Raw genomic sequence first — 15,400 nt, 5'->3', positions numbered from 1 at the left:
TGCTGTTCTTGTTGCTCAATAATAGCATTTATTATAAATGCAGCTGGATCAGAAACAGGATTCTGAAATCCAAACTCCTGGCACGCTCCAACTCAGGGCTGAGTTTTCCAGCTTGGATGTTGCTCTTCCCCAGCCGTAGGCACATGAGGGATGAACCTGGAAGGCATCACTCACCACTTCCCCAGTTTCTTCTGTTCCTCCTGGGGAACTAGCGCGGGCTGCCCGGTGCCGTGAACACTGAACCCTTGTCCCACACCGGCAGCATGCTCCCGGCTGTCTTCCTCGCCTCCACCGACTCTAAGTACCAGCAGAGAAGGAGACTTGTTTCCCATATGTATGTTCTGTGAAAAACACCCCAAAGAAACTGGGGAATTCTTTGGACTTTGGGGAGTGAAGGAATTGGCAGAAAGGAGGAAGGGGGGACGGAGAGAAGTACAGAAGAGTACAAAATTAAAATGGACTTTTCTTTTTCTCTTTTGGCCTTTTCTCTTCTTTTTCCAAGTGAAAAGAGAGAAAGAAAGAAAGAAAGACAACAGAGAAAGGAAGCAGCTGGATGGACAAAAATCCCATTTTCTTTTTGAACAGTTTCAGTTTTCTTTGTAAACTTGAAAACAGTTCTGCAACTAAACCAGAATAAAAGCATAGAGAGAACTAAAAACAGAGAAAGACGTACTCTGGAATTATTTGGTTATAGAAGGCAAACAGGCCAACAAATATAAATCAACCAGCTCTTGGCTTAAGAAAGCTCTTCAGGATCTTCCTGTGGTATTCACCTATTTTATGTATGGTTAGAGAAGGGATAACAATACTCTGAACAAGACACTGAGCAGCTGGAGACAACTTGGACCATGGAAAGCTGTGAAAATCCCCCAAAAGAGCGATCAACCATTGCATTACAGGGAGGTTTAATTGCCTGCTGCTGTGGAGCTGGCCTGCTACAGACACAAGACACCTCCTGGCTTGAGATCCCGTTGTTTTGCAGCAAGGAGCACGCTTTGGTATTTGGCCATAATATAGTTTTTCAAAATTGTTCTGGGGGAAATCTTGTCTTTAGTAGAAGATGTTATGGTATTTTCTGTGCTTGCCGAAAATGTGCTGAAATCAGTTGAAATGTCTGCCAACAGGCCTTAAAACAAAGTGATTTGATGTAAGCCAAGACATGAAATCACAAGCCAGTCTGCAAACAGAAACGGTTGCTAATATGGTGTGATCCAGTACACTTAGCAAAGCATCAGGACGGGAGTTCCTAAAACCTGCTGTCTCCAGCATCCATCCTTCTGCAGCCTGGACAACAGAGAACATTTTAATCTTAAAAGCACGTAGGGGAAAGACTACTGTTTGTTGGTGCCACCTTCCCCACAGTGAGGAGGGCCCAGCCTCCCAGCTCTGCATCTCAGGTCTCTGCACTGAGCAGCTCAGCAGGTGGGAAAAGCAGGTCCAAGAGCAGAGCAGTGCTGGTGGGATCCATGGATCTAGAAATGCTGTGGGAGCATCAGACTTCTCTGTCTCCCAAAAACTTCAACCCCCCCAGGTAGGATTGGCCCTCATTGCTTAGCTGCCAGCCTTTGCAGTCTGCAGTCTCCAGCAATAGGGAAAAACCTTCTGATTTTGTTGAAACATCTTCATCAGACTTACCCTCCTTCAACTCTCGATCTGGTTTTGGCATGGGTTTCTTTGCCAGAGACAGCCGGGGCCCATCTTCTGGTTCACTGCTAATACTCGATGGGACACTGAGGAGCAAGAGAGAAGAGGAACATCATGACTTTGGCCACAGGTCTCCAGTTCTGGGAACTGTGCTGTTTTGCACCCTTCAGAAACCAATACATGAAAAAAACAGGAAAACTGGTATTTTGTACAAATGCCACAACTATGCAAGTAGAAGTCATCACCCTGTCCCGTGGAAAACCATGTTTTTCTGATAATGGGAACAATGTCTTCCACCAGCAAAGCACAGACACCAACAAACCTGAATAGCACCACTTGCCTCATTGACCACGTTCCCTCTAGACAACTGCTGGTTTTGAGGCACTCAGCTAAAATAAGGTGCTTGTGGGAGTGTTTGTAATGGTAAGGGGCAAAGGACCCTAATTCAACCATGATGGTGTGCTGGGGTGAATGGGCAGCACCCCCTGAGTGGCAGGCTGGTACTCCATCATGGGCACATCCCCTTCACTCTGCTGCGGGGACCGGCAAGGCTGCGGGCGCAGGCAGTGGCTCACCTGTGCTCATCCTGGCGGGCGCCGTACCTGTTCCAGTAGTTCTGTGGGAAAAGAGAGAGGTTGTGCTTCTTAATTTAATGCTCCCGCCAAAGCCAGGGAGCGAGGCTCTGCCTCGCACATGGGGACATCGTCCAGCCTTTCTGGTGTGGATCCATCCCACACAACTTTGGGCAATTGCCTGGGGTGACCAAACAGAAAATTTACCCCAAACCCAAACTGGCATCGTACAATGCGTGCAGGACACCAGTTTGCCCAGCCTTCTATGTCCCACCCCATCACCATGGAAGTGGCTGAGACACAGCCAGACACCACGTCAGGAAAGCTGGACTAGGCTGCGTCTGCTTCTCCTTCACCCTGGGAACGGCTGCCTCCCTTGCTTTGCCATCACCCTTTTCCCATAGGGAACAAACCGGGCCAAGACCCAGCTCCTGAGTCACCTACATGGGACTCGCTTTACAGGAGAGGGACCGGGGGGAAAGCTGGTCCTATAGCTGTGAACTCCTAAGGGTCCTTGCCATAGCAAACCCAGGCATTACCGGCTCCGTGTAGGTGTATCCGAGGCCGGCCGCAGCCACCTGCAAGAGGTGAGACTCCAGCTTATGGCGCCGCAGCAGCGTTTTTGCTTCCTGAAAATAAGAGGAGAAGGGGAGTAGTTGCATGAGTAGCTTTCACAAGACAGTCAATGCATGTCTGCTTGAACTGGGGTTTGCTTTTCACATAACACCGTAGACTCCTATGGGGCGAGGGATGCTTGGGTCATACCTCAGAGCAACCCTGGACCCAGGGCTGAGCTACTCACTACATTACAAAAGGGGAGGTGTTCAACAACTCATTCGGGAAGCCTGAATCTCCAAAATACATGTACATAGCTGGCAGAGAGTGCTGAGCACCTTGGAAAGCCTCTAAATATCTAGGCAAGAGGCTAACCGGAGAAACCCCCGCTGCAGAGCAGGAGGCAGGTTCCAGCTGGTGGAGCAGGGACCCTGGCTGGGCTGTGCCTCTGCTCCCCATCTGCAGAGCCCAGAGCCCAGCGGTGGGTGGGCTGCAGCATCGCAGCCTGGGACGCACTCAGGGTGCTGGGATGGGGACCACAAAGCACAGCCAGCTGGAAATCGTCCATCAAAGGGGGTTTTTTTGAATGAAAAATATGTAAACAAAACACTGGGTTTTCTCCTAGAAAACTACGTTGCAAAGCAAAACATTTTTTTACTGAAAACTTAAAAACACTGGAAACACTGAAATGTTTTTGTCAACTTCAGGTTTCTTCCTAGATTCACTTTGTGAGGAGAAACAATGATTGTTCTTGTTTTCTTTTTTAGCATTTCCCTTTTCTTTTTTAGCATTTCACCAAATTCACCTTGATTTTCCTGGAAATCAAGGAATTCCCAAGGGAATGGAAAATCCAATTCCTGTCCTCTGCTTATGGCGCAAGGGGAATGAGCCTCAGCAGGGCTGTGATGGGATGGGAGGAACTTCTCCTCGTGAGAAAGGCAGCCCCAGGGCCGCAGATAAAGGCTGCCCGGCTCGGAGAGGAAGCCTGTCCCGCTGGGTGACTGAACACAAACTGTTTGGTTGTTTGACCCCAGCCTAACCCTGTGATAGCAAAGCTACTCCCCACAGAACAGGCTGAGTGCTGAACTCCAAGCTCAGTGGCTTGAGAGTAACACTGACATCCCAGCCTCCCCTTGGGAAAATATTTCTCAGCCCTCTCTTAATGGAGGTTGCCCTCTGCTCAGTGCTTCATTGCATTCCTCCTCCGTGTCTCCTCCGGAGCACTGAACAAGGGGAGGGCTTACATTGCTGAGGCACTCAGTCATCGCCCTACCTGCCCTTGCTTGCGCTTTGCTAAGCTGAAGTCCCCATTTAAAGAAGATCCTGCCCTCCAGTTTCTCCCCCACACCAGTGACTCTGCACTTGCACCCTGACAATTAGCATCGCCAGCTAGTCCAGCATCTCCACATCTGTTTTCAAAGTGATCCCACTGTGGGAAAGCTGCCAAGCTGCTTTTATTTCCAGCTGATGCTTTTGTTAAAGCCTCCCACCGAGGGCTCTTAGGTGACGCTCACTCTCACCTTTCTGGGTTTGACGGTGTCTGGATCCATCGTGCCTTCCAAGAGGCCCTCGTAATAACCTGCATTCTCCAAGACATCTTCGTCGTCTGGGTGGAAGAGGAGGTAGGACTTGGCACACTCCAGGGCTTTTACGTAGTCACCGACTGGGAGGCAACACAACAGTTGTCAGGGGGGGCAGAGGGGGGCACAGCCCCGCTGGCGGTGCCAGGGGCTCACGCAGAGCACGGCGGGGCAGAGCCGAGGAGGGGAGCCTGCGGAGAGGGAGGCACAGCCTGAGCTCCCCGTCAGCTGAAGGATGAGCCCAACACTTTACAAGGCTCATTTGATGCAACTTTGTCTTAACTGCTCCATTTCACTGGCAGGGAAACTGAGGCACAGAGACACGACTTCTCTGTGGTCATGCACAGGTTGGGGATGGTATCCAAATTGGATCCAACTGGTTGAGCAGGATGTGGATGCTGTCTGGCAGCAAACTGCCTCTCTCATGTGCAGCATCTCTCAAGGCTCCAGAGGTTTTTACCCACTACATTAAACTTCTAATTGGGCAGAGGAATAAAAAAGCCTGTACACCACGCACGAAATGCTGCTGACTCCTCCAGCTTTCTTCCCATTGCATTGATGAATGAAGAAGCTTTAGGTTTGAGGAGCAATTTTGACCCTCCCACATTCTGCCCTTTTCAAGAAAGAGCTCTTAGCACAAGCCTGAGATAGCAGAATTCTGCCTCAATTTTCTTTTATGTAACAGAACATAATAAAATGCCATACAGGACCACACAACTGGCAATATTCTATAGCACTGCCAAGTCCTGATATTTTGCAATGTTGCCAACTCCTGCAATTTTACTGTGAATCTTAAAGTATTTGGTAATTAGCAAAAATTGGCATCTTGGGATAAGCTTGAGCTAACTTGTACATCTGTTACACATCAACTTAGGAAATGTATCAATTGGTTCAGAAAATGTGAAACATATAAATCCCCAGAACTCTAATATCAAAGGCAAATGAAAGGACCCTAAAAAAGCGTTATTTATTTAAAGAATAATAATGTTTAAGCTAAAGGTTGGGCTTTTAAAACCTGACTGATGATTGAAAACACTTTTACAAAAATACTTAACTGTGCATTTCAGTCAACCTGAAAGGAAAAGGACTTTCAAAGAGGCAATTTCCAATGTCCTTTGCTTCCTGATGCTTTCAGACCTTGCCACTGCATCACTGTAGCACATACATCATGGGGAAATATCCTGATTTCTACATGAAACAACTCAAACTTGTACAAAATGCAACAAAACTCAGCAAGCGCTATGAGGAACAGAAAGACAGCCTTTACCTCTGTAATAGGCAAACTGCAAGTAGTCGTAATGGAGGGGAAGGAAATTTTCAATGGGTGAGATACGGCCCGAACGCGTGGCGAGTTCTCGGACACAGTCGTGTTTGCAGGCCAGGACTTGCATGTAGTGATCTGCCAAGAAAAGAAGAAGATGGTCTGAACTGAGAAGGATGGTGATGGTGCTGAGACCAGGACAGACAGAGAGTAAATCTCCCCAACTGAAGGACATGCAACTCAAGCTGCTCGGGTCCAGCAGGAGACTGTGCACGTAGAGAAACAGCACAGGCTCCTTCCCAAAGCCAGTGGAGAGTTGCAGTCACATTTTTGCCCCCCTTGAGAAATGCCTTTCTCCTTCTGTCAACTGTAGAGGGAGCTTGAGCATCTCTTTTGTGTGCCTGGAGCTGCTGCTTCTGCCCAGGAAAGCCAGATGGGCGCAGGGACATGCAGGTGGCAGATAGCTCTTTAACCCCAAGAGCCAAACCAAAGGCGAGGACACCCACAAAGCAAGCGGAGATGTGAAGACAGGGTGACCACACGAAAGCCATCTCTGCACTCCCTTCCTTCAGCTCATCTTTAATCCTCTTCTTTCTGCAGCAAGAAAGCTTCCAAGGGCATGGGGAGGTTTACATAAGAGGGGTTGGTGCAGCTTCTCAAGCACAGCTGAGCAAGGCACCTGCGCCACGAGTCTGAAAGGTCTAAGGTGCAAATATTGGCAGCAAAATCCCCACGTTTGCTGCTTCTCAAAGATGAGATATCTCCCAGGGAAATGCAAGCACGTGGCAAACATCTGCCATTAGCAGATAGGTTTCTTAATTGGTGGGAGTCCACAATATAGGCATTGTATCAGCTGTACAATTTCAAAGCCAATGCTGACATCTGATTCCAGTTTGGAGCCTTTGCTGCAATGTACTTACAAATCTACTTTGCTTGCTCTGTCTCTGTACACCATTAAAAACCTTAAGAAACAAACACAAGCTTGGAAAAAACCCCACATGCTCAGCTACCAAAGTATTTCTCAGAGGTGCCAAAAAACCAGCTTGAGGAATTTGCGATGAAATCAAGTGGAAACTCGAAACAGTCCCCATTTGCTCTGGGCAGGTAGTCTGAGTAGTTATCTGATTTACCATACACATACAGGGTATTACATTAAGGAAAGCAAGCAGGAAAAGGACATAAATAATTTTGTTGTAATTTAAACCTATTTAAGCATCCTAGACCTGGAATAATCCACCACTGAGAAGTACTGCTTTTTCTTGGTACTGTCAAGGTGCCCTAGAAACAGGCTATATAGACTGGAATCAATTCACTGAAATGCATCTGTCCCTGGGGTGGAGAGGTGAGAGCGTTTCAACCCCATGCAGCAGCACAGCAAACCAGCCTGGGACTGAAAAGAGAGAAGAGTTTTGAAGAAACTCTCTTTTCTTGGTGTATTAGCATTTCCACTCCCTGCTGAAACATCTGGGGCTGAGCGCCCTTGGTCCAGGGGTAAACACTGGGTTATGCAGTCCCATAACGAACCACTCAGTTCCCTATAGGAAAGCAGCTGCACTACATAGCGTATTTCCGTCCGTGTGCCCTCACTTCTCTGTTTCTTTGGGTGCCTGAACAGCTCTGGGTTTTGGAGTTGTTATTCCCAGGCATATCTGGCCAAGCCATGCCACCGTGCTTGCAGAGACCATTTGGCTTGTTCTCACTCCCAGGTGACATGCTGGGCTGAGGACCACCACACCATGACCACGCCTGCGCTCCGCATGGTCCAGCACAGAAACACCTTGTCTGCTCATTGGGGCTGCACTCGACTTGCACAGCACGGAAACAATTTAACAGAGACTAAAACCTGTTCAATGAGCAGAAGCTTTCAGTAAGAAGGAAGGTGCGTTTCCTTTGCCACTGAAGGCTGCTCTGTTGGAGGGCTTGATATGGCCCTTGGTGTCCTGGTCATGGCTTTAAAAGCAGGCATGATCAGCTGACAGTTATACTGGTACCGAGTCAGCCCTTACAACACTCCTCATATTTTTTGCATGGGTAAATAAACCCGACAAAGGCAGCTTCCCATCTGGTATGTTGGTGGTTTCTCATCTTGGTCATTTCAATTAGATTTCCTGTCTCGACACAAACAGAATTATGCAAAACCAAAAAACAATCTGCATCTGAGTGAAGTATTTTCCACACAAGAAGCAAAACTCCAGAGCTTGATGCAACTCCAAGACCAAGAGCAGATAAATAAGATTTCTGTCACCAAACAAACCTTAATTTATTGCTCTTCTTTCCCTTACGACTAATTAAATGTACTCTCATTTCTACTGAGAACAAACCATTTTAATCCCCTCTGGCTCAGAGCCACATATGCAAATCTGAAGATTACATAGCAATGTTCAATTCTCTCCAGAGATTTCAGTGAAGATCATAATTAGGTGAGCCTCTGCTAATGACAAATCCATCCCTTTGGACAGGGAGGAAATCTATGTTCTGAGCCTTTTTGGCAACCTTCCTGGCCATCTGGAGTGTGGCCAGGAGGACTCTGCTGCTCTCTTCATATGCACCGAAAAAAACAGAGGAAAATATAAACAGGGGCCAGCAATGTCTAGATTCCAGTGAGGTATGTGAGACTGTGTACAGGGGGAAACCGAGGCAGTTTATGTTAAAGCACCTATACTTCCAGCTCTTACAGAAAGCTGCAAATGCTCTCCACATCTGGAAATGCAATTCTTCCAGCCCAGTTTCTACTCAGGACCAAAATGAGATGTTCTAGTTCCCTGTCCTCTGTATTTGCATCTTCTGGCCTTACAAGTGCCTCCTGCAGTGTTACCCACCAGCAGCGGTGATGGAAGGGAAGACACTTCAAATCCAGCCAAAGGCCCAAATTCCATAATTAAAAACATTGCAGGGCCAAGGGTGAGAACCCTCAAGACGCAAGAAGATCTCACCTGCAATAGCTTCGTAGAGGCCAGCCTTATATTCCAGGTACTCATGCTCCTCAAATTTCTGCGGTCCCTCGCACATGATCTGGCAATCTTCATCCTCGGAGTAGTACCCTTTCAGTGCGCGCTCCAGGAAGTCAATGGCCAGCTCGTACTCCTCCTTGTCGTAGTGCCTTACCCCCGCACTGTAGTCCTCCTGCAAAGTAGGCAGGCAGAAGACAAGACCGTGAGCAGGCTACGCTTCTCAGGCCACAGCATCCTGCCCTTGCCAACTGCAGGTGGTTTTCAAAAGAAGCAGGCAGGGGCAGAACGATCTCCCCTGGTACCTACCAGACATAAGTGGTTGTACCGAGCCATGTTTAATCCATCAATGGACTTTTGGACCAGTGGAACCTCATAAACCTGCCTAAATGCTCTTCTGAACATTTCTGTACTTAGGGCATCCTCAGTGCCACTGCTGGATTATGCATTATGTGAAAAAACACTCCTTTTCTCTGTTTTAACCCTCCTATCCAACAATGCTGAATGCCAAGGGAAAAGACTGCACTTGACCCAGACAGATCTGTCTTAGAATATCCATTAATTACACCAAATGGCCACTTCTCCTTCCTTGTGTCTTGTGAAATCAGAAAGTTGGGGGTGGCCCTGGCATTGGGGTTGGCCTTTCACTTTGGGGAGGTGGAAAGAGCTGTCACTCTTCTGCCTGCCACCCTGCACCCCCACCAGCACAGTTACTCATATGCATGTGCATGTACCCTGCCCAGGCTGGGGAACCCAGCTCAGAAGAAACACACATGAGCCAAGATCCGTCTGTCAGTGCCCATGGAGGCATCCATCAAAGCTGCCTGCTGGTGCGTGTTCACAGCCACAGACTTCCCCAGAGTTCCCTGAAGAGGGGGACCATGTTGGGGACGTAGACATCAAACAAACAGCAGAGCGTGCCTTGAAAAAGCAGGAGCTGGCTTGCCTTAAAGGAGAGCACTGAAAGGGAGAGTTTGTTTTGCTGTATTGCAATATGGACCTCGGCAAGAATCTCCCCATGCATAGATGATGCTCTCTTGGCCTTCTACGTCTCTTCTCTCCAGACTGCCTGACACTTAACCCAGGCACCTCTTTAGCTCAGACTCACCATGTGCTGCTTGGCCTCCCGGTCAATCAAGCTGACCTTCCCTGCCGTGGTCTTGTAGTTCTCGATGTCCTGCTGTACCTCCATGTGCTCAGGGTTTGCCATGAAGAAGGTGTGAGCTGCATTTGCTGCCTCCTCCAGCTTGTTCAGCTGTAGCAAGATAAGAAAGACCAGCTGAGTTGGTGATGTAGGACAGTGAACACAGCAGTTTATGCTGCACCCCCTGACGCTTATACCTCTGACACCCTTTTGACACCGCTGGGCTGGGCAGTGATGGGATAACCAAGGAAAACCTGAACGCAGAGGCTAAGGGAAACAGCTGAAATGAGAGGAAAGCCCAGTGCAAGGAAAATTGGAAGAGCTGGAGTTCCCGAGAGCCAGACAGGTTGCTTATCTGTCTGCAATGCGGTCTATCGGTGATGGGGTCCAGCCTCTTTTCCAGCTGCACATCCTCTGAACTCAGTTACTCCAACCCCCTGCACAGTCCCGGGTGGAGAGATGCTCTCATGAGATATGAGATGGAGAGAGGAGGGGAAAGCAGCTGCTGACACTGCTCTCTCTACAAGCCTTGGAGGCTGAGATATGTTAAGACTAAGGGCTTCTGCTTGTAAATGGGGACTTCGGACCATTTATTAAGCTCAGCTCTGTATAGTTGGAAAAGGCCAGACTCTGCCGATAGTGGCAGAGATATAAAGAGGAGTTTCATGTAACTCTTTGATGTATCTTAGTACATAAAGTTACTTTGGATTTAGAGATTCAGAACCGAGACCAGACATTAGTTTCACCCTGGAGAAAGCCTCCTAAACAAGCAGAAATACTAGTGCTAAACACACCCACAGCAGCTGCTGGGAGTGCAGGGAGCAGGACAGATGTTCAGGTGAAACATCTGCATGACCTAGCAGGAGAGAGGTCACTTCCATGGCTAATGCACTTGCTCCTGAAAGAAAGTCAACACCACTGAGTACCAGCAAGGTGCAGAGTCAGGCCCCTGGGATAAGTCTGCAGGCTGAGCAGGCTCACCCAAGCTTGTTAGCCAGGACCAGGCTAATGCTAGCCCTGGCAAGGCTGTGTCCAAGTGTTCTCCTTGATAGCGAAACCCTCACTGAGCCCCGTGCCACTGCTGCTAGGCTCCTGCTGAGGCACTGGAGACAGCGAGCTCCAGCATGTCTACACTACACTGCCGTCACGGTACGGCAGCTCACCTGAAGAAACCTGCACACTTACCCACCGGACACCCCGACTGGCAAAATGATGAGAACTGAAAAAGAGACCTGCAGAGAAGCATGAGCTTCACACCCTGTTATCCTACTCCTGGAGCACGGCAGAGAGGCCATGTGAGGTGAGGCGAGGCCATGGCTGCCCTCAAGACCCTGCTCATCCCCAGGAGACAATGATGGCTTCCTTGGGGCTCCTTTAACACTGGATGCACTTAATGAGCATCAGCTATAGCTTGCCTTTCAGCCAAGCCATGAGACACACCCAAAACCTCTTTCAGTGAGCCCCCGTGAACTGCCTAATACCCGGCATTTCTCAGGGGCTCAGAGAAGTCATAAAAACACCCATCGCCAGCCAGGCATATAGTAAGTAGTTTCATCTCTGACATATTATTATCTTTAGAGATGTGGCTGAACTGTCAATTGTCTGAGCAGCCACCTCGTCAGCAGGTTGCTTGTTACCTCTGCAGAAGTGTGCAACCATCTTTAAAATTAAAATACACATCTGATAACACATGAACTCCTGTTGAACCAAGTGGGATTGATATCTGGGTGAAATAAAGGGGCCTTCTCCTTGAGGGATTCCCCTGCATATATATATATCCTATGGCAATTTTGCATGCGTGGCTTGTGAAAGCGTTGTGGTGAAATACTAAGGGAAAAAATGTGAAGGATTTGCTCAGGCCACTCAGTTGCAGCAACAGCAAAAGTCCTTTTTTATGCCAAACATTGCTCTGAGCAGGAATAGCTAGAGTGGGGCAAGAGCAACAGCTTCGATTCAGCTGGACAAGGACAGTCCCCCTGGAAGCACCAAGCCCACACCAAATCACTCGGCTAATCTGTTCCTATTTGGAAAGTGGAGCTGTCTGCCAGCGTTAGTAAAATACTCCAGTTGTTTAACTGGCAGAATGATGCCTCCTTTCCTACTGCATGCAAAGCTTGGCAAGACTCAGGAAAATACAAGGTGAAGACATGCATTATTTTTGCAAGGTAACCTTCCCTAATGGTGCGGAGGGAGCATGTTTTGGCTGCCAAGGAAGCAGCCGGCGCCCTTTGAATCTCCACTCTCAAACACAATTTCCAAGTGGCAAATACTAAAAAAATACTGTAACAGGTTTCCTTTGGCTTTTCCTCAAAACAAGGTGGAATTAGAAAGTGCAGAAAGCTGCTGAAAACGACTTTTGCATTGAAAAAAGTAGATGATAGACAGACGACGGTGATTGGGAGCCCAGCTTAAAGGTGAGGGAAGTGGGGAAGATGCGGAGCACGGCAGGACATGAACTGAGCCTCCTGGCACACAGAGAATCCCCCAGAGAAGCGCCCAGCGCTTTCATCTGGGCTGTTTAGATTAGGACGAATGCAAACACAGTCTGCAGAGCAAACAAGGTGAGTCAAACTGTGAGTCAAACTGGTGGCAACTGGAGACATCATGGCTGTTGGAAATCACTGGCTGAGCTTGTCAGGGATGCCTGGGCGATTCTGATAGGGAGACATTGAATGGGAGCAGACACCCAAATCTACCAGGGGATTTGTGAAATAGGCACTTTTATATCAGATGAGCTGTTCCAGACACACTCTCACGTTGCTCACTGGGGCATGGAGACATTTGGAAAGCAGGTGCCCGGATACTTGAAGACCCTTTGGAGGAAAAGGCCAGTCATTGCCGCGGGGCCAGACTCACGCCAGGCAGGCGCTCTCCTAAACCCTGTCTGCTGCTCTGCTGCTCCAGCACAGCCAAAATTGCTTGTCCGGTTCCCAGAAAGGCCAGGGCAGAGCTGGCCAAAGAAGCACGCATGAATACCTCCAAAAGGAAGATGAAAGCTCCAGTGAGACGGTATCTCAGCCTGCTCCCCAGCTCTGCCCTTTGAACACCAAAGCACTGCTGTGCTGCAATGCCCACAGAGACGCAAAAAATTTGCCTTGTGTAAACTTCAGAAGTTTTTCAGGATTAGCTCTGTGCTGACAACGTATGCAGGGAAGCCAGCTTTTACTGCAAAAACAAGATCTATTCCAGTCCTTCACTTGGAGTTTTCCTAAGGACACCACTCTCCAGCATAACCCCTTGGCTTCCCAGCAGGCAAGCAAAATGACTGTAAGAATTTGTTATCCAGGACAGCACAAAAAAAACCCCAACCCCTTCAGTGTAGAAATTTATTTTTTTTTAAATAGAGACATTCCTATTCAGAAAGATACATCCTATCCTGAAAAAGCTCGCCTCAACATAATCCCATCCTGGAAAAGCTCATCACAGCTGAGCAGCATCTGATACAGGATAAAGGATCAACCAGAGCATCTCAAGATGGGAATTTTCAGGTCATGCTGAGTGTAGGTGGGACTGCCACTGCAGCTGGTAATTAGAGAGGTAGAGATGGGGCAAGAGGTTTGTTGGAGACACATGAGCTGCCGACCCGATCCAGAGGACTGCTATTAAGCCACTGTCTGAGCTGCTCCGGAGAACTGCATTCTTCCACGCCACACCACACCACAGATTTCCATTCAGAGACAGCATCCTGCCTCTGCAGACTTAAAAGGGACCAAATGCATTTCAGCCAGGGAACTGGTCCCTTGAGACGCAAGCTGCAACAGTCTGTCATGGGATGTTCTTTTTTCCTTTGGTTCTAGCTCCTTTTCAGAAAGCTGTCAAAAACTGTCACAGATCCTAGGATGGGCTTAGTTCTTCCGGGATAAAGTCCACCCCTGTGAGATAGGAAGAGTCTGATTCCTAGACACAACAGAAAATCCCTTTCCCACCCTTGAAACAAGGCTCATACTGTGTTTAATCCTGCTGGCTCTTCACAGCAGAGATGACCTTTGGATTTTGTGAAGTGGACTCAAAGCAGAACATTTCAACTCAATACTTTTCAATCTATCATGTCCCATATTTGCCTTAGAAACATTCAAGAAACACAAAGAAGCCAACAGCTGCTAAGTTTTGGGGATCTTTTAAGTGGATGCGTGTATATAAAAGCAAATTCCTAACTGGTAAGACACGTTCAGAGACTAGCACTGACATTAATTATGAAACACTCTGGGGAAACTTTTGCCAAAACACTCTGAATTCACAAGGAGCAGGATATTTTGGTGTTTAAAGGTCTGGGCTGGAACTCAGGACACCTGGACTCAGTTCCTGGCCCTGTCACAATCTCACTGTGCAGCCATTGGAAAAAACATTTTGTTTTCTTTGTGCTTGATTTTCCATTGTTTTAAACGAATAACAATAAAAATAACAGCATTTCTCCCACAGGGTAATCATTTTGTTTCTTTAGATGGCAAGCAACTCAAGGACCACAAGAATATGCAAGCATGTAACACAAGGAGATTTTGATTTTTGTACAACCATCGCTGAATGAAAATCAGCAAGGAAAAAATGACAACTGTAGAACCACAACCTTAGTATGTGCTATAAGGTCTGCTTGTTCACCTCACTGGAATGCAATCGCTGGACTATTGCTGCAGCTTTGCACCAAACCCTGTGTATTTCAGCCAGAGAGGACACACAAAATCAGAACACCAGCACTGAGAGAGCCCCGGGAACACCCTGTCCGTTTTGATCTTACCATGCCAACAGCTAGAGCCAAGAAGGGGAAAACACAACATTTAAGTGCTTCTGGGTTTTGATGCTGAAAAATTTTTTTTTTCATCATTCAAATGTTATGAGTGTTTCATTTCACAGAAAAACAGGAAAATTATTTTAAGCAGCAAAACCTCAAATTAAAGAATTTCAGCAAATTGCAAATGCTCGGTTTCATTCCCAGCTGGGACAGTGCTGGCCTGGACTTCAATAGGACTGCAACTTCCAACCTGCAGTAGTGGCTTGGATTAGGAAGGCTGTTTTAACCGGAGCATTAGACAGGACCAAACACAGGCTGGAGAAAGGACCTTGAGGGAACATCTTGAGGATCACCATACAATCCATGCCAATTCTCACGGATAACAGTTGAGAAAATCCCTTATGGAGCTTTCATGGGCTGCATGATGAAACACGTAATATAGTGTTAACAGTCCCTTAATAGTTTGTCATCATTCTTGTACCTGTCAAACTACCTATCAGTCAGTCAACTCTATGTCAAGCAATCTAATTTGTACCTGTAAGGCCACTGTGACCAACTTGCCATGGTTAGGAAATAAACCATCTCACTGGAATATGTCTAACTTGCTGTTTGATTGTATCATCACTTCAGCTGCTGCGTCCCTCAAAGAGAAAAACAGAGGATTCGCCTCATTGCTAACGCCCACCCGAAAACAACTGGGACTGCCTCAGCTCCACGTGCAGGCATGTGCTCCGAATTCGCACTTGCCCTCACTATTTGCAGATGAATTAATTCTGACCAAAGCCTCTCTGGTGCCAAGACGCTCAGCGAGCTTGCATCTTGCTGAGCATCTAGCCCCTAGCCCCTTCCCTAGGGGACACGCCACACAACAGCACCGTGGTTTTAGCTACAATGACCCTAAACTTGCAGTCCTTAAAGTTTGCTCTCTGGTGCTTGGCAGTGGGGTAACGAAAAGGAACGGGCATCATGC

The 15,400-nt window shown here is 47.8% G+C and overlaps 1 protein-coding gene across 2 annotated transcripts in view; it reads right to left on the bottom strand.

Annotated features, from left to right (window-relative positions):
- Positions 1 to 15,400, bottom strand: part of P3H2 (prolyl 3-hydroxylase 2) — a 76,404-nt gene that overhangs the window by 8,055 nt on the left and 52,949 nt on the right. For both annotated transcript variants that reach the window (XM_072867007.1, XM_072867008.1), the window contains exons 2-8: positions 9,669 to 9,815; positions 8,546 to 8,735; positions 5,619 to 5,750; positions 4,292 to 4,434; positions 2,756 to 2,845; positions 2,220 to 2,260; positions 1,636 to 1,730 (exon numbers count right to left, since the gene is read on the bottom strand). In XM_072867007.1, coding sequence (XP_072723108.1) covers positions 1,636 to 1,730; positions 2,220 to 2,260; positions 2,756 to 2,845; positions 4,292 to 4,434; positions 5,619 to 5,750; positions 8,546 to 8,735; positions 9,669 to 9,815 — 838 coding nt within the window. The remainder of the gene's footprint in view (positions 1 to 1,635; positions 1,731 to 2,219; positions 2,261 to 2,755; positions 2,846 to 4,291; positions 4,435 to 5,618; positions 5,751 to 8,545; positions 8,736 to 9,668; positions 9,816 to 15,400) is intronic.

The sequence above is a fragment of the Ciconia boyciana genome, chromosome 7, assembly GCF_034638445.1.
Source record: "Ciconia boyciana chromosome 7, ASM3463844v1, whole genome shotgun sequence".
NCBI lineage: Eukaryota > Metazoa > Chordata > Aves > Ciconiiformes > Ciconiidae > Ciconia > Ciconia boyciana.
The sequence above is the reverse complement of the archived record's forward strand: the minus strand, read 5'-3'. Positions and strand labels throughout refer to the sequence as shown.